The sequence below is a fragment of the Malaya genurostris genome, chromosome 3 (assembly GCF_030247185.1).
Source record: "Malaya genurostris strain Urasoe2022 chromosome 3, Malgen_1.1, whole genome shotgun sequence".
NCBI lineage: Eukaryota > Metazoa > Arthropoda > Insecta > Diptera > Culicidae > Malaya > Malaya genurostris.
In genome coordinates this window covers 46,563,479-46,588,958 of record NC_080572.1, presented here as the reverse complement: position 1 = coordinate 46,588,958, position 25,480 = coordinate 46,563,479, and the positions used below count along the sequence as shown (strand labels likewise).

The 25,480-nt window shown below is 37.8% G+C and overlaps 1 protein-coding gene across 1 annotated transcript; it reads left to right on the top strand.

Annotated features, from left to right (window-relative positions):
• The first annotated feature begins 14,132 nt into the window (after positions 1-14,132).
• On the top strand, positions 14,133-24,748 carry LOC131436352 (mucin-5AC-like). Its single transcript, XM_058605025.1, has 4 exons — positions 14,133-14,815; positions 14,888-15,084; positions 15,147-15,659; positions 21,652-24,748. Exons 1-4 carry the CDS (start codon positions 14,793-14,795, stop codon positions 24,666-24,668), a joined length of 3,750 nt encoding a protein of 1,249 aa, XP_058461008.1. The 5' UTR covers positions 14,133-14,792; the 3' UTR covers positions 24,669-24,748.
• Positions 24,749-25,480: the final 732 nt, after the last annotated feature.

Genomic DNA, 25,480 nt, shown 5'->3' with positions numbered 1-25,480 from the left:
TAGCGTCACTTCTAAATCGAGGGGTATGACTGTTTTGGAACTATTTCTTGCTAGCCCAAAGCAGTTCTTCGAATCGGTATCCCCTCGGCAGCTAGTGTATGACAGTTTGGGGGAGGAAACGGAAGAAAAACTGTTCACCAAAGCACTGCCGGGAAAGCGGAAAACACCTCAATATGCAGTGGTCTTACTACTTATCGGATTACCACGTAAAGTCAGTCAGTTATGGTGGAACGCTGGTGGCGTCCGGGAGACTGGGTCATTTGACTCGTTGTATGTTTGGTTACGTTCCCGAGTTTTTCGGCATGCGGTAAGTACCCTTCGTAAATAACCTCTGCCCGTCAGTATGGACATAGAGCGACATAACCAAAATTTATGAAGTCATTTGCAGTATTATATACAATAAGTATCTAGTTCTGTATTCCATTAGAAAGGATTTTCCTGCATGATCTCTTAAAAATGCACACAAGAAGAGCTCAACAATTGATCTATATTTAGATTTTTATTAGAAAAAAAATGTAAATCAATTGTACTATTACATAGACATCAACAGAATCGAAGATCTTATTTAAAACCATGATTAATTTGGAATGATTAAATTGAAATTCATTACGTTTTCAATTAACAAGACTGTATAATTAAAAAAAACCTTATTTGATCTTCCTAGTGGTGTAATGATGCCTTTCTCACTTTACTCATATTTTCAAAAATACCACAAGAAGAAATTTTATTTTCCAAACTTAAATAAAATTAGAGATTATCTTTGATCGTCTTTGACTCATCAGTGCATAACAGCTCAAATTAAAAAAGGCAAAACTCGGCAGGTCATGCACGTCGGCCAGAAAAAGTCAAAAACACACGTCATTATAGACATTGTACTTCGATGCAAAACAAAAGAGTGTTCTGCAAATAGCAGAAACTTTACGTCTGCTTAGCGAACTGCCGTGCAATAAGCAGTTCAATTTGAACTGTTAGGCACTGATGAGTCGAAGACGAAACATATTGAAAACGGTTATGTGCCCTAGAACAAAATGTGACAAATCCCTGAATGAAAACTAACGACTTTCTTCGGGTATAAACTAACAAAACCGTATCAATTTGTAAACAACTATGCCAAATTAATAAGAATTCTTCTTTATTTTGCATCGTCGCACAATGACGATTTGAAATTTTAAACACACTTCACCTCATAGTTCCGAAATCGATAGTCGGACCCGGATGAAATTCAACAGCAACCTATGGGACTATGAGATTTTTTATTTGATCCTAAGTTCGTGAAAATCAATCAAGCCATCTCTGAGAAAAATGAGAGACATTATTTGACACATACTTACGCACATACACACAGAGACATTGCTCAGCCCTCCGGACCAATTTTCACTAGTCAATTTTACAAGTTGTTGTATAAACTTTCTGTATGAGAAAACCAATAAGTATACTTTTATAGAACAGAATCATTATCATGATTTTGTGATAATGCTAACAAGTGGGTACAAATTGAATAAAAGGGAATAGCAAAGATGGTAAAAATTACAAATGGTTCCATCTTTCCTTGGAATTATTTTTGCTTAATTTTTATGTTTTCTTAAGGGGCGGGTGGGTCTAAATCATTTATTATTTGTTTATATTTTCTCATAGTAAAACATTTGAAGAATTTTCTGTGAAATTTTCAAGCCTATTGTAACGAAACCCTGGAAGTTATGGACCTTTATCTTTACTTATCTCATACACATAATTAATTGTCTCCATTCATTTAATAGACAAAAAATTTTGAACGCGATTTTCTCGAAAGCAGGTTTTGAAAGTCTGTGTCTATCGTCATGCAAAAACTACTGCACCAATTTTTTCAAATTTTGCACACTCTTTCTACATTTAAAAAACCAGACCCCAACGTTTTCCTTTTCGTTCTTTGTTACTTTAGGGAGGTTTAACAGCTACAAAATGGCGAATTTTTTCGTGAAAAATCGTAGTTTTCGCTTTGAACAACCACCAAAAACTTAAAAAATAAAAAAAAATCAAACAGAAACGTTGGGGTCTAGAAAAACTTCTACTCTAACTATGCTGCATTCATTTGTTCACTTCTGATTAGTCTACGCTGAGATAAAGTGGACACCGCCAATCATGATTTTTAAGTAGCGTTCTAAAAAATACCTCTTTACCGATTTATTACTCAATATTTTTCAACGAAAAATTGCTTTCCTATACATGCTAACATCTATATACAATGCCTAGATAAAACCCATATAAATCAAGTATACATCAGCCGCAGTCAGGTCGAAACAATCGACATTATTTATGTAAATAAATTTGTTTTCAAGTTTAAACGAGGTTAAGTACATATTGGCACAACATGTGGTATGTTGAATTCTCCGCGTTGATTGTGTGGTCTTTATTAATAGAGGACTAGGGATGTCATACAACAGTTAACTGAGAAAAGTGACATCCATGTGTTATCAAACTTTCTAAGTTTTAGCTTGCGGGTGACACATTCTATTCGAAAACAGGAGCAGGTATTAGAGACAAAGTTTTCAAAATTCACAGCAAAACAAAGCAAAGTTTAGGACCAGAGCTTGTCAATGTGCATTGGAAACTTTTATGAGTGTTGACAAATTCGCGCTTTGCAACTTCCGGCGCGTATGAATAAACCATGCCGCGAGTCATACTTTTCGTCATAAGTCACAATAATTGCTGGCTCACGAATTTCCTCACGGATTTTAATGACTGAAAATCAAAGCAAAAACTCATATACGTGAATAACGATAATGTCGATCATTTGTCTGCCGAAAGCCTTGGTAAATGCAAATTCTCTGCCAAATTGAAAATACTGAGAATTCCGATAGTTTCATAGTTAGTCGGAATCATTGTCGTGCGTTCGGTGCATATTGACTACGTCGAATTAACTAATTATCGAGACTCATTAACTAACAAACTAATTATCGAGACTCATAAACGTTTGGCTATTGACAGTGTTGATGCAGACCGCAATGAAAGAGTTGTGTAAAATGACTGAATTGAATATATCTTTGAAATGTGCTAGTGAATTTTTCAGTCGTTGAAAGTAATATGTTTTTAGGATACCTTAAGAATTATTGTTGAGCTTAAAACAACTCCCAACAACATTGAAAAATGATATTTATCCAAAAAAAATTCTACATTACTATCAGTGCCTAGGTTTTTATTGTTTTTGGTTTTATATCCTTTCCCGGAAATATTGGGCATCCCAATTGTCGTACGTACAAGAAATTCACGTATTTTCGTACCTTCATGACACTCCAACATTTGCACCGGCACGGCGGCAAGGTTTGTTTCACCCAAACGCTGATGCAGATGGGATGGGTTTCCATTCACGCGTAAAACAATTTCCCTCCGATCGCGTGTTGGATTCCGTTGTTTCCGCGGCCAGGACTCAGCGATGCGTGACACGCTCGGCGTTGAGTGGAAGAACTCGAGGTAGGACACGACAATGGGAGGTTTCACCTAGGTATTAAAGTCTAATAACCGTAAGTATGCAAGTTTCCACCGTTGTCGTCGATGCCGGTGAGGACAAACAGAGAATGACGTAACCACTGCGAGCTTGGTGCAGAATATAGCTAAAGGATAATTTGAATTATCACTTGATTTATGGTTATACCTGATTCCACGTGCAAAATTTTACTTTTCAATTTGGCATTTTGTCGAGAAAAGGATATTTGCGGTGCTCGCAGTGAACATGCATTCACTCACGCACATTTGCTGTTATTGTATCGAAAAGTTGATGACAGATAAGGAGGTGTGTGTCGCCATTCGGTGGAAAATTCACTGCACCGTACGATGATGAAGTCATGCTTCTAGTTTGACTCGTCAATTAATTGGAACTGAAAATTGAAGTGGGTGTGAAATTATTGAAGTTTTCGGAAAACTGTCCTTGTTATTTGTAGTGCCATACTGGTACACATACGCAAATAATTTTTATTTTGGTCTGAACTTTCACCGGGCGAAGAGTTAATGTGAAATTAATTTAAGATTAAGATACATTGACTCAAAGCATAAATTCCTTCGATTATTAGAATTCGTTTTTGAAGAAAACGTGAATTTAGAACTGAAAATAAACAATTAATTACTGAGAACAATGCTTAGTTGATCCCGAATCCGATTCCGGATACTAGTAAAAGTTTAAATACTCCGAGGGCTAAACATTATCCACAGGGTACCACTGGGCCATGGATAGTCTATCTTCGAAAAAAAGAAAAGATTTTAAACTTGATGCAAATTACAAAGGATTTGACATCACATTTCTCTGAAGTTAAAGAAATCTGTAAGGTTAATAGAGATAAAATTCGAGTTGTAGTTAACGACTTGAAACAGGCAAACGATATTGTAACCTGTAAATTATTTGCTATTGAATATCGAGTTTACATTCCATCGAAGGAGGTAGAAATTGACGGTGTTGTGACTGAAGCAAGTCTGACAGCAGATGATTTACTTAAAAATGGAGTTGGCCGTTTTAAAAACTCCATGCTTGAGGGAGTTAAGATACTCGAGTGCAAACAATTGTACTCAGCATCTATTGTCGATGGAAAAAAGTCTTATCGTCCCTCAGATTCGTTTCGCGTAACATTTGCCGGATCTGCATTGCCTAGCCATGTCTATATCGATAAAATTCGTCTTCCTGTTCGGCTTTTCGTACCGCATGTTATGAATTGCACGAACTGTAAAAAATTCGGACATACAGCTACTTACTGTAGTAATAAGTCCAAATGTATCAAATGTCAAGGGCCTCATAAGGATAATCTTTGCGATAAAGATGTTGAAAAATGTGTTTATTGTGGGGAAAGCCCTCATGATGATCTTTCAGTGTGCGCTGCATTTAAGCTGCGTAAAGACAAAATGAAGCTTTCTTTAAAAGCACGGTCTAAGCGCACATATGCAGAAATGCTCAAAACGGTCATACATGTCTCCCCTTTGGAAACCGAAAACGGTTTTTCAAATCTTGCGGAGCCAGAGGAATCTGACTCTGACGGAAATAGTGAAGATACCTCGTTTGTCACTCCTCAAGGGTCTGTTAAGAGGAGATTAACAAACCACAAAATACCAAAAAAGACACCTAAAATTATACCTTCAAAAAAAGATCCCCGTGTTAAAGCTAAAAAGCCAAATTTAAAACCAAAAACTGTGCCTCCTGGTTTGTCAAATTCACAAACCAATCCAGGAACTAGCTCAAGAAAAGACAATAATCCAGTGGGCTCCATTTCACATTCACCAACAGGATTACTGAAATTTTCGGAAATTGTAGAATGGATTTTCGCTGCATTCAATATTTCTGAACCTCTAAAGACCATCATAACAGCATTCCTTCCAATAGCTAGAACTTTTTTGAAACAGTTATCAGCTCAATGGCCAGCTCTTTCAGGTTTTGTATCATTTGATGGATAATTTATCATCCGCCGCAAATGATTCAATCACTGTCCTGCAGTGGAATTGTCGAAGCATCATGCCAAAACTTGATTCATTTAAAGTTTTGTTGCATAGTCAAAAATGTGATGTATTTGCTTTGTGCGAAACATGGCTTACATCAAACATAGCCTTAAATTTTAATGACTTTAACATTATACGTCTCGACAGAGACTCCCCGTATGGTGGAGTGCTTTTAGGAATTAAGAAATGTTATTCCTTTTATAGATTAAACATTCCTTCGACTTCTAGTATAGAAGTTGTTGCTTGTCAAATAAACATTAAAGGAAAGGACATTTGCATTGCTTCGGTATATATTCCTCCAAGAGCTCAAGTTGGACAACGACAGCTTAATGAAATTGTCGAAGCCCTTCCTGCTCCACGTTTGATTTTAGGAGATTTCAATTCGCACGGAATGATGTGGGGTTCCGTTTACAATGATAGCAGATCATCTCTAATATATAATATTTGCGACAATTTTAGCATGACGGTACTAAATATGGGTAGCATGACACGGATCCCAAGACCTCCGGCACGTCCAAGTGCATTAGATTTATCTCTTTGTTCGACTTCAATTCGACTAGATTGCACCTGGAAAGTATTTCCTGATTTACATGGTAGCGATCATTTACCAATCATCATCTCAATTAGCAGTAACAAAGGCATTGCTAATTCAGTTAATATTCCATATGATTTGACAAAAAATATTGACTGGATTAAATACCAAAGTAATATTTCAAGTGTCTTAACTTCAATGGAAGAGCTTCCCCCACTTGAAGAATATGACTTCCTCGTTTGTTCGATTCTGGAGGCCGCAGAACAAGCCCAAACCAAACGATTTCTTGGTCCATCGTCTAACAGAAGACCTCCAAATCCTTGGTGGGACAAAGAGTGCTCAGATGCTAAACACGCGAAACAAAATGCTTTCAAGACGTTTTTAAAACGAGGAGGAGGAACTCCTCAGAATTTTGAAAAATTCTTGGTTTTAGAAACCAAGTACAAGAACATACTTCGGGTTAAGAAATGCAGCTATTGGAGACATTTTGTGGAAGGTTTGTCAAGAGAAACCTCAATGAGCACTCTTTGGAATACGGCCAGACGAATGAGGAATCGTAACGTAGGAAATGAGAGTGAGGAGTACTCGAATCGATGGATATTTGATTTTGCGAGGAAAGTTTGTCCAGATTCCGTTCCTACGCATAGCATTGTTAGGGAGTCTTCTTCAAATGATGATTCCATTGATAGCCCCTTTTCAATGATGGAATTTTCCATAGCACTCATGTCTTGTAACAATAACGCTCCTGGATTGGACAGAATTAAATTCAACTTGGTGAAGAATCTGCCCGACCTCGCAAAAAGACGTTTGTTGGAATTGTTCAACAAGTTTCTTGAGCAAAATATTGTTCCACCTGACTGGAGACAAGTGAAAGTTATCGCCATTCAAAAGCCGGGGAAACCAGCTTCCAATCACAACTCATATAGACCCATTGCGATGTTGTCCTGCATCAGAAAATTGTTCGAAAAAATTATTCTACGACGTCTCGACACTTGGGTCGAGACGAACGGTTTGTTGTCAGATACTCAGTTTGGCTTCCGTAGAAATAAAGGGACGAATGATTGCCTTGCATTACTTTCGTCTGACATCCAAATTGCCTTCGCTCAAAAGCAACAAATGGCATCTGTATTTTTAGACATTAAAGGAGCATTTGATTCAGTTTCCATTGATGTTCTTTCAGACAAGCTCCACCAACATGGACTCCCAGCGGTTATAAATAATTATTTGCACAACCTTTTGTCAGAGAAACGCATGCATTTTTCACATGGCGATTTGGCAACAATCAGAATTAGCTACATGGGTCTCCCGCAAGGCTCATGCCTCAGTCCGCTCCTCTATAATTTTTACGTGAATGACATTGACAGCTGTCTAGTAACCCCATGTACACTAAGACAATTGGCAGATGATGGCGTGGTTTCAGTTACTGGATCCAAAGCTATTGATCTGCAAAAACCATTGCAAGATACCTTAGATAAATTGTCCGTTTGGGCTGTTCATCTTGGTATCGAATTCTCTGCGGAGAAAACAGAGCTGGTCGTCTTTTCAAAAAAGCATGATCCCGCGCAACTTCAGCTTCATATGATGGGAAGAATAATCGAACAGGTTTTGACTTTCAAATACCTCGGGGTGTGGTTTGATTCCAAATGCACGTGGGGAGGACACATTAGGTATCTGATAACGAAATGCCAACAAAGAGTAAATTTTCTTCGAACAATAACAGGGTCTTGGTGGGGTGCTCATCCGCAAGATCTAATAAAATTGTATCAGACAACGATACTTTCAGTGATGGAATATGGATGCGTTTGTTTTCGTTCCGCTGCAAATTCTCATATTATCAAACTTGAGCGAATTCAGTACCGTTGTTTGCGAATTGCTTTAGGCTGCATGCATTCGACACATACAATGAGTCTTGAAGTTCTGGCGGGAGTTCTTCCATTAAAAGATCGATTTTGGGAGCTTTCATCACGCCTGCTAATAAGATGTGATGTGCTGAATCCCATGGTAATTAATAATTTCGAACGACTAGTCGAGCTTCGATCTCAAACAAAATTCATGACAGTATATTTTAACCATATGTCACAGGAAATCAACCCTTCAAGATATATTCCTATCCGTGTCAGCCTCCTAAATGTACCTGACTCAACTTTATTTTTCGACACATCCATGCAGCGCGAAGTGCGTGGAATCCCGGACCACCTACGCTCTATGGAAATCCCAAAAATATTTTCAAGTAAGTTCAGGCATATTAACTCTGAGAAAATGTTTTACACGGACGGATCGCGAATGGAAGAAGCGACAGGGTTTGGTATGTTCAACAATAATGTTTCGGCCTCATTCAAGCTTCAAGAACCTGCATCTGTTTATATAGCAGAGTTAGCAGCAGTTCATTATAGCTTGAATGTAATCGTCACATTATCTCCAAACCATTATTTCCTCTTCACAGATAGTCTGAGTGCAATTGAAGCCATTCGCTCAAACGCTGCTGGCAAAAATGAACCGTTTTTCTTGGGTAAAATAAAACAGTGTCTGAACGACATATTGAATAATAATTATCTAATCACAATAGTTTGGGTTCCGGCTCATTGCTCCATTCCAGGCAATGAAAGAGCCGATATTTTAGCCAAACGTGGTGCTATTGAGGGTGAAATTTATGAGAGACCGATTGCTTTCAACGAATTCTATAGCGCGTCTCGCCAAAGAACACTTGCCAGCTGGCAAGCTTCTTGGGATAAAGATGATCTGGGTCGGTGGATGCACTCAATTATTCCTAAAATATCGACAAAGGCATGGTTCAGGGGACTGGATGTGAGTAGAGATTTCATTCGTGTGATGTCCAGACTCATGTCCAATCACTACACGTTAGATGCACATCTCCTTCGAATTGGACTTTCCGAGACTAATCATTGTGCTTGCGGCGAAGGTTACCGCGATATTGACCATGTTGTTTGGACATGCGTGGAGTTTCGTGATGTCAGATCTCAACTAATAAATTCCTTGCGTACCCAAGGTAGACTATCCAATGTCCCAGTTCGCGACATTCTTGCTTGTCGTGACCTTCCATACATGAAACTTCTTTATCATTTCATTAAATCCATTGGAGTTCCAATTTAAATTTTATTTTATGTTAAACTGTTTTCTCTTCCATGAGTTCAACCAATAGCCAACTATAGGATATTGAATATAAGTGGTGAACTGATACAAACAATCCTGAAATAGTTATAAGATCATGTACAAAATAAATGTATTTTATTTAATGTAATTTAAAATAGCAACTCGCTTGATAAAAACAGTGTTTAGATTAACTAATGAGTACCAACATACTAATATGATATTCGAAATGTATTAGGTTTAAACTACTATGTATTGTGGATGCCACGGCGAAGAAAAACTTATGTATATTGCCTATGAAATAAACGTATTTATGAAAAAAAAAAAAAAATGCTTAGTTGAAATACATAATAGTAGTACTGAGATGGAAAGAGTGCACACAATTTTTATTTGAACGTTGTGAGTCCTATTGAAAACGATGTTTTCCTGAAACATAATAATATTTCAGTTCGAGTATTGTTACAAGATGTCATTACTGAGATAAATTTTGATGAAATTAAGTCAATCATTAGGAAACTTGAAAAAATGAAGGCTCCAGGTAATGATGATATTTTTAACATTCTATTTAAAAATATTCCCGATGTTGCCTTGAGCCTCATGGTTAAAGTTTTCAGCAAGTGTTTTTCATTAGTTTACTTCCCTAACGATGGAAAAATACTAAAGTAACTCCTATCCTCAAACCCGATTAAAACCCAGCAGAAACATTCATCGACCAATTAGTTTACCTTCTTCTGTTAGTAAACTGTTTTGAAAAAAATATCTTAGTAAAAATGAAGTCTCATCAATATGAGATTTTTTTAATTGCCAGAGCAGTGTTGATTACGTTTTGTATATTCAACTACGCATCAGCTTGTTACACACTTTTTTTTTGCTGAATCTCGGCTAAATAATCTCCATAGGGGTCATATCTCCTACATGTTATGTCTCCTGTATAACTGATGTGGCGCAGCCACATAACCGAAGCCAAGATGGCCGAGCCGACGCCAGCTGAGTCGGCCGCTGACCCGCCGTCGGAAGCGGCGGCCTTTTTGCATACAAACCTGTAACCGCCTCGTTTGCCCGGTCTACTCAAAGCTAGGTTTCTTTGCTTTAGTTAGGTCCGAACGAGCGGTAGCACATGAACCAAAACTATGTGGCGTAGCCGCATCAGATATTTTTCGTTTTCACTTAATAAACGGAAAATACCACCTTCATTTGCCTGGTAGATACACCTATGCAATTGCTTTGATGCTTAGTAGTTAATAGTCAACAAGTTTTCTTGGGAACTACTTTCTGAGGTTCGTGAATTAATCTTTATTCAAGAATTCAAATACAAAAATCAATCATTATTCAAGAAGTACAATAGTAGATCAACAAAACGGGCGTTAACGCTATCATTTTTCGTTTGTCTTTGATTTAAATCAATTCTAAATACGATTTCAAGACGTTTTCAGGATTCGGCGAAATGACCCTTCCGGCGAAATGGCATTCGGCGAAGTGACCCATTCGGCGAAATGTCATTCTGCGAAATAACCCTTTCGGCGAAATAGCTTTCGGCGAAACGGCTTTTGGCGAAACGGCTTTCGGTGAAATGGCTTTCGGAGAAATGACCCTGATCCATATTAAATGTTAAATGTTATTAAAAGACCTTTCATATGAATCTAAGTTTGTGAAAATCGACCCAGCTATCTCCGAGAAAATCGAATGCACATTTTGATTACATACACACAGAGACATTTTGCGTACTCGACGAACTGAGTAGAATAATATATGAAATCGGCCTTCCGTCCAACAGTCGATTTCCACAGTGATTACATAGCCTTTCTATAAGAGGAAAGCAAAATTTTCTAAATTTGTCTCAAACCTGTTTCAATTTGTGAGCTACATTAGCTGCTTGCTGAACGAATCAACTGCAGCTATACCGGTTATCAGTTCCCGGTTCCGGAACTGGAAAAAATGGTCAAAAACTTCCTAACGGAACTCACTCATTTTGTTCAGAGATGACTGAACCGATTTTCACAAACTTAGACTCAACTGAACGGTCTTATAGCGCAAGAGATTGCCATTGATTTTGATCCGAACCTGACTTCCGGTACCGGAACTAGAGAGTGGAGTGTGTTTGGAATTCCAAACCGTCACTTAGAGCGAAACTGCATTGAGCGGGATGTTTACAAATTCAAAAGGTTACGTTAGTTTATACCCAAAAAAAAATTCTAAATTTTATTCAAATTGCAGTAACACTTTTTTAATGGAATTCTCTAGTGATATTTATGAAAATATAAGTAATGGTAATCCTAGAATTTGAAGCCCTTCCTGCCTAACTGAAGAATTATTCGGCTAATTGAATGTATTTGGCTTGATTCTTGAGCGTCATGTATTAAAACGCGCACCTGAAAATGAAATTTTCATATTTATCAACCTGTAATTCCGGAAACGAAAGTCATATCCGGATAAAATTAGGTCTGGTAATATGGGGTTGAACCTGAGCATGTAAGGGGCCTTTATTTGAATCCAAGTTGAGCGGTCTCTGAAATAATCGAGTGAACTTTTTCCTATTTTTTGGCACATTTTACCTCGTTACTCCCAAACCGGAAGTTCTGGTGAAATTCAAAAGCAACATATCAGTAGTGAGAAGTGATGTGCAGCAATTTTGATGTAATATCACAAATATGTTGGTGTCGTTCTAAAGATTGTAATATTACACGGAAAGATGCATAATTTACTATCAGAATCATCTAAGTATTCAGTCAAGCTGATGTAATGAACTCAATACGTTGTTTCGATGTAATAACGTGTGATTTATCTGCAATATTTCTTGAAAACAGAAGTTTAGTACGTCAAACTTTTTTCAAAGCGATTAATAATCACATTGTTCCACGAGAACATTATATGAAAACATTTTAATCGGCATAATGACATTCCGAACCTAACAAGGCCTTCGTTTCCAGAGTTTCGGATGTGGAACGAAAAATTGTCATATTAGATGTTCGCTACTTGAATCGTGGTAGTTCGAATTCTGAAGACGTCTATCTAATTAACGAAATCACATACAAATGTTTACGTTCTAATTGTTGTGATAACAATAAGTCAAATTACTGGCAATGACACAACATTTCTTAATGCTCGTTCGCTTTGATAAAGACGATTATTGCATTAGTGAAATATACTTGAATTTCAGCTAAACAATTCTGCTGCCACGCCGGCAGTTTTTCTTAGAACTAGTGCGTTTTCTTCTAATGCACCTGTTGAGGATCAAATGTAAGCCAAGTTTACTGGTGTTAATAGTTTGTGTACTACGTACGTTTTATTCAGTATGTATACCGTAGACCTATTCCCAATACCCCAAAATTGCAAATAGCATGAAATTTTTAATTTACAATTAGTAGTATTTATATCAATGGCCACAATTTTAGTTAATTTGGACGTGTCGTAGGTAAAGGCTATATAGTATGTAACAATTGCCATAGAACTCATTCTGGACAAAAAAAATGGATTATCTCTTAGCAGAATTCAATAATTTGATTTTTCAGTATGTTATTGTAATACTTCTACTAAAATATATGTTATACGTATTACCTTTGACGCAAAGTTTCATGCAAACAAATATCATTTTATTTCCAGAAAAAAATCTGTCCTTTCTGCTTCGTAAATAATTAAAAATCTTTTTCGTTTTACACCATATGCAATTCACTCTATCCCTAAAGTTTCCGTTATTGTAATAAATATAATCGAACGGATTCATGTATAATCTTACAGCTAAAGAAAAGCGTTCAGAATACTTTATATAATAAAGGTGCAGTAACCAGCTGATAACTTTAGTGGTGGTTTTCCATTTCAACATGGGACACTAACACTCATGTGATGCATTTGGCGGTGCACATACTAACTCTGACGAATTTTAAATTCAGTTAGGTGCAACCAGTTTATCAAAGTTGCGTTACACATTAAACATTCTATTTTTCCAATAATTTATTTCCAAACAATTGAAAAGAATGACATTTTGGTAAAAACATTAAATTTTATCAATTTTCCGCCAATGCTGTATGAAAAACTTGTTACAAATGGCACACATTTTCCATTTTTGATTATTTTGATTCTAATTAATCGAAAACCCAACACTTTCATTTAAGGACCGTTCATAAACCTTTCGTTTAGGGACCGTTCATAATTGTTTTTACGATATGAAGAATAGGAAACAAAATGGATTTTCGTCGAAAAGAGATCCAAAAGAACAATTTTACTAGAAAATCTCTAGTTCTGCCTCTAAGGTGTGTTTTTCGCAAATTTGCACATCCGCAATGCTAGACATTTACATTCTTCGAATCCGTCTTTCCTCAGGTAAAACTTAGCTGATGAAACATTATTTTAGCTTGGTTGACTAATATTCGTATTTTTATTTTTTGAAAATGAAGAAAACTAAAATTTCGCTTTCTTTGCGTAGACACTGTCACATCGCAGTCTTTGCTAATATTCAGTGATAAGTACAATATGTTACGTAGAGATAGTCGGGTGCAAATTCTTATACCCGAGTCCTGCCCGATTTCATATTAAAAATATTTACTCGTACCCAACACGAACCCGATTAAATAATAAAAATCATTACCCTTACCCGACTAGAACACGTCGGGCATGAGTTCGGACCGGGTTTCGGGGAACAAATACTCGTTACCCAACCAGCTCTAATGATCATTCAATCCAGTAATAGTAATTAATACTCTTTCAAAGATTGCTATAATTCTGGTTAAAATTCTGGAAACTTTTCAAGCTGTACTTCATTTAATGAAGATTTGCAGAAATTACTATAAGATATTATTCTGATTAACAGGGATTCGTTTCACATTATGCTCCTACAAGAACAAAAAGTTAGTTTCGATTACGCGATCATAATTAAGTTCATTCCATTGACCCAATTTTCCATGTGTTAGTAAAATGAATAAGGATAAAATGAATCATTTTTTTTTCATTCAAAAGTACATTCACTCAACTTCTAGTAGTTAATCGAACTTTCTTGTTGTAAAATATCGGTTATTGTTGTAACAAACATAAAATGGAACAATATGGATAATATCAATCACATGAACAACGCACTATTTCAGCATACAGTTGAAACAACTAGAAATGTAAGGTCATGAAAATCAAATTTTTATCAGTGAAGTAATGTGAATAAATTAGACATTTCTCGGTTGATTTTTCATTAGGGCGTATAAGCAAGTAACAGTTTCTCTTTAATCACTCTCTCTTCCGATTATTGTGATGTGATTAAAAAGATTTTCTTTGATTTCACTACACTGTTTGAATGTCGAAAGTTCCGGGTATCATTTGCCAAGAGTTGAGTGATAAACGTGGAAACCGCTTGGTAATTAATAGAAAAGAAAGTAAACAAAGAGAAACTGTCACTTGCTTATACGCCCTAATGAAAAATCAACCGAGATTTACGATAACGTTGTTACTGCCTGCCAAGTGCCATACCAACGCATTCAGACATAGCTTAGGTGATCACCTTTACTGTTTCATTTTGTGTTTACCGCTGGAGACTACCTACCGTTTCTGCATCAACTACCTTCTTTGTTGAAATGTCAAAGCAAAGATAAACAAAAACAGTTCGTGAGCAATATTGGTAGGCTAGTGATTGGATTTTTAAATACGACAAACAACATTACTTCTATGGTCGAAAACTCTCTAAAAATGTTATCTCGTCAACCTGGCGGGTTGAATAGTTAGAATGACTAAAAAGAAACCATCTCCGTAAGTATTGTTTTCTTTTATAATGAAGTGCAATAGCAGCACACATACATATGAAAATCGTTTTTCGCTTAGACAAAATCGTATCTGGGAAAAGGAACGACGTGATCGGCTAAATCAAACTTTCGACGGACTTTCCAAGCTACTTCCGGATTATGAGCCGGCCACTCAGCTCAGCAAAATCGAAATCCTCCAGAGGACGATCGAGTATGTGGAGAAATTACAAAACAAGATTAAAGCTTTCTTGGAGGAGCGGGATGTTTTTTTAAAAAGTACCTATATAAAATTTAAATAATACGAACATTGCTTCTAATCAATTAATTTTCAATTTTAGAGCACGTCGACGAGCTTGAAGAACGACTGCAGGCTTTGATAGCTAGAAACGAGGATTTAGCTGCTCTACTGAAAAAGGCAAATATTACTGTTCCGCCTTGTAAGCACGGTTCGACTGGAATCAAAGACGGATCCCAAGATACGTCAATAGATGTTCCGGAAATCGCTAAAAAGTCTAGCAAACCTAACAAAAAAACTTCGCCGAAAAAAAAGGATAAGGAGAAAAAGATTGATCAACAATCGGAGCCAATAGTTCCTCCGATAAATTCTGTGATAGAGCAACAAGCAACTATTAGTGACGGAACAAGTGCGTCTACTACTGACGCGGTTACATCTGGATCACCCGAAACTAGCGATTCTAGTGTAACATCCAGTGTACTGGATACCCGGAAACATGATAGTAACAACGAAGCAAAAATTGCGACAACGGTCACGATGTCAACCTGCATACCCAGCACGTGTTTTGTGATGGCCAACAACCAAATTGTTGGCACATTGAAACAAACTAATGGAGGTACGTTTTCGAAACAGTAAGAGTGTAGTTGTTTTTTTAGTTTCGTCTTAGACTCGTCAGCACTTAAGATTGAACTGCTAGCAAGACTAGACAGCTCAATATGAACCGCTAAGGAGACGGAAAGTTAATGCTATTTGCAAAACACTTAACAAACACGTACAAATTGCGCTAATTTGAGTGGTTGAAAACTACCTTTATGCTTAGTGCACATAACCAACTTTGGTTGTTTTTGCCTTTCAAATAACAAGTAAGTGTTCAATTTTGATTGCAAGAAATTGAGAGTCAAGTTGCCATGATATAGCACATGATAAATCATATCAAATTTAATAAAGGCCATTGATCAGAAAAAAATGAAAATGCAAAATGGTTGTTTTAAAACAATATACTTGGAAATAACATATTGTGTCTTATTGTGCAAACTGTATTGATTCCCTTATACCGACGCCGATCACGTGCAAATGCAGATCAACTTGGGAAGAGAGAAATTGTTGATTCGATGTATGTTGCTACTACAAACCGAGAAATTCTCTAAATTTTCCCATGAATCATAAAGAGAGGTGCTTGTTAGTAAATATTTGAATAATATTATCATGTGTTTATTGCTCTGGGCTACTGAGAATGCGTTGAAATTTTATCATGTTTTTTGTTATTATGTATTTCCTACTAAGATACGATGTATGAAACGATTACTTTCCGATATTCGTAAAACTCCGGACATACTCTTTCATACATTTAAAATTTCGCGTTCTGTATTTTTAATGGACAACCGTAACTAGCAAGACATCATTTGATCGAACTATTAATCACACAAAAACCGCGTTCCACGATACGCATTCATATCCATATCAAATTCCTAACCAAAATCATTGAATATCGTATGGATATTCCTCGTGGTTCAAACGATATTTACGTACCTTCTAGTTGAACATGGTCCCATGAATGTCGTCAGACAAACATTTGCAAAGCAATATGCAACGCTCATATGTTCTGTCGATATTACGCGCACGACTTCGATGGTTCAACCTGGAGATAACCAGAAAAAAAACAATCTATGTTTGCATAAATAAAAAAACAGGTTGGTAATGTCACAAACATAACTGAAGGATGTACATCCCTGAATACGAGCCAATTTGTTCTGATTCCTGATTCCTGAAATATGACTGATAAACGTATGTCTGTGTGTGAAAAATCAATTGTTGGTGATACTACAAATTTTTAGATCAATGATGGCGTCGGAAGAAGGGCAAGTGCGAATAGTAATCAAAACCCAAATCTGTCAGTATGAAAACTTGCAAAATAGCTTGATTTTCCTGCAAGCACTGTCTATAACGTTCCTAAATCTTTCGATACACGATTGACAACAGCCAGGAAGGCTGGGAGCGAAACAAAAATGGATCTCAGGTAGCACCAGAAGGACGTGAAGGTGAAGCATATATTGCACAAGAATAAAAATGCCTTCAACTTTAATGCATATTTTCAAACACCGGTAAGGTGTGAAGTTGTTCAAGGTGAAAACTGTGCCGAACCGTAATTGTAAACAGAATTTGACAGCTGAAACCCGGGCTCCTTGTGTGAAAATGAACTATGAAACGTATGTGCTGGAAGACTTTGAACAGCTTCCCGAAATGTCTTTCTATACTTCCATGCACCGGCGTAGAGTAGCATTTCATGACGAAAAAGTCAAAGCTTCATTACTACCGAAGCGATAACCAAAGAAATATACCAGGAAGAATGCCTAAAGAAGCTCCAGAACCTGAATTTTGGACATTCAGGAACTGGAACTGAATTAGAGAGCTAAATTCGGAACGTGGGACTGGCGTGCAGTTGCAAAGTCAGGTTCGGAGTTCCGATCTAAGATTTTGTTCCATAATACAGATCTATAATTTATATCTTAAAGTTCTGAAGTTGAATGCCCTAATTAAAATTTGAATTATGATACTAAATCTGTTCCAAAATCTTGTTAAGAAGCCATTTTCAATAATTTAGTTCCAAAATCTAGATTTAGGATTCAAGTTAATTTTTACTTTCCAACTTGTATTATGGAACAAAATTCTGAAGCTAAGTTCTAAACTATATATTAAGTTCAGAATTCAGGTATACCCGAATTCAGGTTCTGAATTCAGTTCCAAAATTTAGTTTTGGGTTTCAGTCCCAGAATCCAATCCAAGCAGGGGCTGGGGTCCACTAGGAGATTGATAGTACCTATCAGCTCTCTCCGGACAGTACCAGCCTAGATGCCGTGTGGAATCCGGCGGGAAAAAATGAACCAAGAATAGATCCATTGGGTTCCTGCTTCCATGTCGTAAAAGGCGACAATTGCAGGAGTTTCAGTTATCAGATATTTTCAACGTTTCACTTCGGATTACTCTAATTTACTAAATTATCTCTTCATTCAACCAATTAATTTCCGTCTAGCTTCTAGTTTTATTTAGAATGTTTTCTACTTCCATGTTATTGATTGTCTTTCAGGATTATAAATTGAATGATAAAAATCAACTATTGCGCAAATCCGTTGATATTACAAAGTTAACAACAGAGATAACATAAATCGGTATATTGAATACATAGTAGAAAAACACTTGATATTAAAATTTCCAACAAGAAATTTTTATTTTTCTCGGTAGCCGGCTGCCCAGATCAACCAATATAACCAATTAATAATTTTAATAAATAATTAAAATAATAAATCGGAAATAATAAAGAATCAAGACGCGTGTGAAATCTGTTGACCTTTATTTGGTGATTTAAATGATTTTAAACATCTGTTTAGAATATGTCAATGCAATGAATCAACTATTTTGTCTCAATCCTATTCACTCGTTTATTTTGTACTAGTAATTTCATTTATAAAAAACGTGATTAATCCACCTAGCAGTGAGATGATATCTTTTTTTATCAATCCGCATGTGTTTTTTGCATGGATATTCTTAGGTGTTTTAGTTCTCATGACATTATTTTAATTATCGTCGTTTCAAACGGCAAATTGAGATTTTAATCACTCATTACCCTGTAATTTCGAATCTGCGTATCGTATCGAATTTCAATCTTAACGTGTGACATTCGATTGAACATTCCACTTTAGAGTTTTTCGTCATTATTTATGGTACTTCCAGAGCTGGTATTCAGGAACTAGCAAAACCCAAAATGATTCGAATGGCCATAAATTAATACGCCAAACAATTTACATCTTCTTTATCGGTATGAATTTTGAAAATTCATCATCTGTAATTCCAAAATCGGATAAAATTCACCAATTTTGTATGGGACCTTAAGTCCTTTAATTTGAATTTTTGTTTTTGAAGTTCGATTTGGCCTTTTTGAAAAAATGATTAAACTTAGAGAAACGATTCGAAACTGGATCCGGAGTTCTAAGATCGGTGTAGCCGAAATCAGATAAATTCACCTGAGGAGTGTGTAGACATCTTTGAGAAATTGTAGTGCGAATTAAAATTTGGGGGTACATTCCGAATCCAAAAAAGAATACCGCTTAAACTGAAATAAATTTATTTGGTAATCGACTATCCAAATTAGCAAACCCGATAAACCTGATTAATTTATGTGAAATGGACATTTTTATACTAATCACCCTGTATCTCCTAAACCAGAAATCGGATCTGACTAATTTTCATAGGATTTTAAGACCTCTCATTTGAATCATAGATGATTCTTAGATTTCATTTGAATCTTAGATCGGTTCAGCCATCTACGAGAAAAATGAATTGCATTATTTTAATTTCGTTTCACATGTCATCCTGTGGTTCCGAAATCAGAAGTCGGATCCAAATTTGGAAGTATACTAGTTTTCATATGAATCTGAGTTTGTAGAAAACGGTTTAGCCATCTCCGAAAAAATTGAGCGAAATTATTTGTCACACACGCATTTGCTGATCTCGACGAACTGAGTCGTATGGTATATGGAAGTTATGTTCTTCCAGCTTTTATTGCTGTAAGTAGTATAAATCAATATAATTATGGAATTACTTTCAACTCGAAAATGCTGATATCATCTGGTTTATAAATGCCATATTCGAACGATTATGTTGCCAAAAACGAACCGTGCTAAAATCGGTCCAAGGCAAATTGTCATGAAAAAGGATGCTGCACACAGTCTTTTGGGCACTTAGAAACAATTGTATGTCACAGTATAAAAATCGTATTTTCCGTTGCTCCCAAGCATTTCTTTGTCATACAGTGCTCAAAACTTCTACTGCTGGAATAAGGGGAAAAGTCGTTTACACAAAAAATATTGATATCTCCGTTAAAAATGGACGGATTTTAACAAACTATGGCTTGTTGGATAGCTATTACCGTGCGGAATCTAAGTCTAAAAACATATTCTGTTTTCAAGGTCAATTGTGACAGATACTGTCAAAAAATTGAAAATTTTGACATAAAACTCCGTATAACTCAAAAAGTAAACATCCTATCTCAAAACCATTCAATACCGTTTTGGGTGACGGGGAGACCTTTCATTTGCGACTAGTTTGATCAAAATCGGTCCAGCCATCTCTGAGATCTCGACCTCTTAGTTGACAACACACATACAGACACACACACACACACACACACACACACACACACACACACACACACACACACACACACACACACACACACACACACACACACACACACACACACACACACACACACACACACACACAGACAGACATTTGCTCAGTTCGTCGAGCTGAATCGATTGGTATATGACATTCGGCCCTCCGGGCCTCGGAAAATTTTTCGAAAGTTTGAGCGAATTCTATACCTATTTTTTATATATATAAAAAAGGTAAAAATAGGGAAGTTTTTATTCTTTACGCGGTAGTATTGCAAATTTTTCTTTAGTTTCCTCCAATAAGAGCTGTGAATCAAGACTTCTCGGGACTTCAATATAGGATGTTGTTGAAACGTTCACTCGGGAAGTCAGTGAGTTTAGTTGTGCATCCGAGCATCTTGAAACCGGAACATAATGAGTCGCGCGCGAATATTATCAATACTGAATTTTTTACTAACAAATATCCTTCTCCCGTGACACTTGTGGAGTGCGCAGTAGTATATACGGCCTCTAGTAACAACAAGTGTTGGATTAACATCCCTTCCCATTCCTTAGACGATCTACGTTCGGGCCTGGCCAGCGCCGGTACTGATCATTGATTTCTGGGATTACCAGAAGATGTACATTGAAGGATGATTTACCAGTCCCAGGTCGGATCATCTAGAAACTCCCTGTACAATTTCAGCTAATCCCGATCAGTAACGGAGTAGCAACCAGGGGTGGTCGCTCAAGCTCAAGATCAGTCCCAGAATCCAATCCAAGCGATCCTGTTTTTGCTGCTGCTGGTTGTTCGCCACGACGACCGAGAAGCGAATGAGAGCACGACTTAAGCATTTGAGGTATGATATCACGCAGTAGGTCTGTTGTTGTTGTTGCTGTTGGTGGTATTTCCTCGCCACGACGTCCAGTCCCGTCTAGCGCACAAGGAGATATGTTCGATTTTCGACCATGGTTTACCTTTTATACTCCAGCTGAACATCGGGACAGAAACTACCTCAAAACAGTCGTCCAAGCGCGAGAAAGGCAAGCAAACATAAAGAGTTTTTCTCATTGTTTCCATAAATTTGAGAAAACTAAATTATTGAAGTTTCGTGAGAAATTTAAAAGAAGTATTGCTTTTTTTATAAACTTGGACTTGTGAAAATGGGCTCAACAATCTACGAGAAAATTGAGTGCATATAACATATTGTGGCAATTTTTCGTACATCATTCTATAATTCCGGAACCCGAAGTACGACCCGAATAAAACTCTATAGCGTTCTATGGGATCATAAGATCTTTCATATGAATTTAAGATTCAATCAAGGGCATAATTTTTTGCACGTACTTACATTTTGTGATCCAGACGAGTCGGTTTTTACAGTGATTGCATAATCTTTCTATATGTGAAAGACAAAACACTATATTTGATCTCATTAACTTCTTCATTCATTTCAGTTAACGTCACTCCGACTCTCCTCTCTACACCGATAATGGCTACGGGTGTTCTGATATCGAACAACGGGAGCGTACTGCAGATGCCACTTGTTCCTCCCCAATCATCCCTGCTGATTGTAAGCAATGAAGATGTGCGATTCAAGATATGCTTGAAAAAGAAATCGGATTCCGCCAAGTCCCAATCAAAGGCCAAACACCTGCAAAACTCAAAGTTTAGTATAAAATCCATTGACGTGATTCCCGGTCGAATTATAAATGGCAAAATTCCGATACCACCTTTGAAGCGAGCTTGCCGAACTTTGGTGAAACTGAGGAAAGAACCACGGAAGAAACGACGAAAGCGAAAAATCACGGATACAAAGGAAAGAGAGGAACTAAATGATAAAAAGATGAAACTTGAATCTGGAACGCAAACAAAGGAGGAGAAAGTTGCGAATTGTACTCAACAGGAAGTAACAGAAGAATCACAACCAATTGTAACAAGTATTTCGGAAAATGTGAGGTTGCAAACAGCAGCACAACTAACGGCCTCGGAAACGACAATTGAAGAGGGAGCCAACTCACTGGATATGAATCTAGACCAAACAGATTTATCGAATGATCTGTTTGCAAATCTTCAAGTCCCAGATGCCGATTCGGGTGAAAATCAGGGATCACTTTCACCTACGGCAGCTTACCTGATGAATTTCCCGTTGGTTGCCAGTGGGGGAAAGATAGCCGGTAATCAAACGTTCGCACCTGGTGACGGTGAAATTTCGGATGTTGTGGAAAATGACAAAAAGGTCACACCATTGCAAACCAATGACAATAATTTGCTCTTGGACAACTTTTCGTCTTACTTCAGCTCGAGTGTATACGGAGGATTAGATGGTGTGGTTCCCGTTGTTTCAGAACCAGTGACGACTGCGGCCGTTACTTCTACGAACTTCTCTACAATCTACCAATCCATTGACAGCATGTTGGAACACAAGACATCATGTACAAAAAATACTTCCGACTGCAGGTACAATGCAACTTCATTTACCTTCACTTTGACACCTACTAGCTCAACCGTTACAACGCAATCTTCATTCGACTATAGACATTCCTCGACGTCAAACTATTACTACCCTACTACCGTAACGACCACCAAACCTATCGATGAGTATGGACTGCTGAAACCGGCAATAGTAAGTGAGTTCACGTTTTCATTAACCAGCACAACCTCAAGTGCTCCCAAAACTATGCAGTCACAATACACAAATAGTAGCATTCATTCCTCTACCATGACAACCCCATCGTACAGTACATATGACTATCAATCTAAAATCGCAAACAAAGCAGCAAGTTATACTGCAAACTACATACCGGAGACGCCAAAGCCCGATATGAAAACTCCCAAAAAGTACGATTTCCTAGAAGCAGAAAAACCTGCAACCAGTTTCACATTTTCCCTGACGTCAACAACTAAAACCTTGCCGAAGTATACGCAATCATCCATAGCGACACCGTCGACTGCATGTGTAATGCAAAACGCCGTCACAAGTATTTCTTCTTCATACTCGAAAGTAGAAGATTGTCTGTACAAAATAGCCAAATCGACAACACATCCATACAAAAACCCTCCCAAACAAAAACTCCTTCAAACTTATCCCACTGCAACGAGCTCCCACATCACATATCAATCACAACCATCGAGTTGCCAACAATCCAAATACGACGTCAACTGGATGGCGTCGCAAGATCCGAAACCAAACACCAATCAGGAGTGTGCTCAATTGCTTCCCGGACTCGACATCAACCCAACGTCATCACACTCGTTCCAAACGGCCAACATTGATCTGAGCCGCAAATCGGACATCTTCTTCGCTCATCCTTCTACCGGGGAAGAAAATCTCGTCGCTTGGTCACCGAACAAACTCACCAACATTTTGAATGACACAACATCCTCCTACTATCCGCCAACTACGGTCAGTTTGCCGAACCTCAACGGCGATCTTGCGTTGAACAGCATTATCAACAATTGTCCACCGGTCACCACGACCAAATTCTCTGGTCAAACTCGAAAAGTCAACGACACAGGCAGTAGCTTTTTGTCGGTGCAACAGCTAGTTGATCAGCCTAGAAAAAGTACCAATAAAAACTACTTCAATTGCACCAGTTATCCCAATAATCAGAAACCTCTGCAAAACAATTATTCTGCTGAGGCACTAATCGCTGCTCCTAGTAACAGCGCATCCAAGAAAGATAAATTGTTGCACGAAACAAGCTACAATAGCTACGGCACATACAATGCCGATACGAACGCTACAACTGGACTCTCGTTCAACTTCGACTACTCAACGGATTACAACAAAAATTACAACTACAACTGCCAGCAAAACTATATGACATCTTTCATGGACAACAGCTACGGTTTACCAACGCTTCCGGCTGTCGCCACGTCCTCCACGAGCAGCACCAACTACAGCAGCTACGGATATTCATCGGAGAAAAAACAAACCAGCAGCTACTATCAGACTTCATCGTATCAAGTAGCTCCTTCTGCGGAAATTCCATACTACGTGCCATCCAGTGAAAAACGAGCGACTTCTTCTAAATCGAAGAAGTATTCCAAGCAACCACAGACGAATACCGACCACAGCTCGCATCCAACAACGACAACCACCAGCAGCTATTTTCCTGCGGGTATCCTACCACCGCCGCCACCTCCACCAAACCTACAGGATGATACACATTGCTACAATAACTTCAATTTCAACCCCTCGGTGACGGCGAAAAGTGCCAGCTGTTACACACAACCGTACCAGAATGCGGCGGTACCTAATTACTCGTTCGGGTCCGGAACCGGGCCCTATCCGATGCACGCGGGAGGTAATAATACTGTGACGGCCGGAAGTTCACTAACGAACTTCAATCTCAGTACCATCTGCCCCGAAATCAACGAGAAAAGTGCGGAAAACAACACCGGTGGACTACAACCGGCAGCAATCGGCACTACTGTTAGACAAGCAATAACCGGTGGATCCGGCTGGTGATAAGGTTTCTTATTATTGTGTGAAAGATATGTTATTAAAGAAATTGTAAATTACATACACGAGTTTGAAAATCTGAATAAGGGAATAATTTGTGAATTTGAATGGTCCTCCCAAGCACTGCTGCAATTCATTGTTGATCACAAGGCTTGTCCAGAATCGAAGCATTCTGTGAATTCCGAAATTTCTCTGAATTTCTTTGCTGATATCGTCATCTTACTTATCTTACCCATCAGTCTAGTGATGTGGTGTTCTTTGCTGTATCAAGAATGTTGCTCGATCCATGGTCGCTTTTAGCTTATCAATCAAGGTACGTATACTTCGTTAACCTTGCTCACTGTGACCCTCTTTTTTTTGTGCTTAACGGATCAGATTTAATCGCTATTTTCTTGACGTCATGCCCAACCCATCGCAGTAATCTACCTTTTGATGTACGTACGATAGGTGATTCTTCAATCACCTGTTGCAATTCCTACAACATACGCCGTCTTCATGTTCCATTTACCATCTGCATTCCACCATAGCTGGTCCACAACAGTTTTCTTTCGAAAACGCTAAGGGCGCGTTGATTCTCTGCCAACTTAGTCCAGGTTTTGTGGTCATAGAGAAAAACCGGTGTAATGAGCGTTTTATAGATGGTCAATTTCGTGCGGTGGCGTACTTTACTCGATCGAAGGTTTTTGCAGAGTCCAAAGTACGCACGATTTTCTGCTAAAATATGCCTCTGTATTTCTCTGCTGGTATCATTATCGGCGGTCACCAGTGAGCCTGAATATACGAACTCGTAAACCACCTCGATATCGTCGTCATCTATC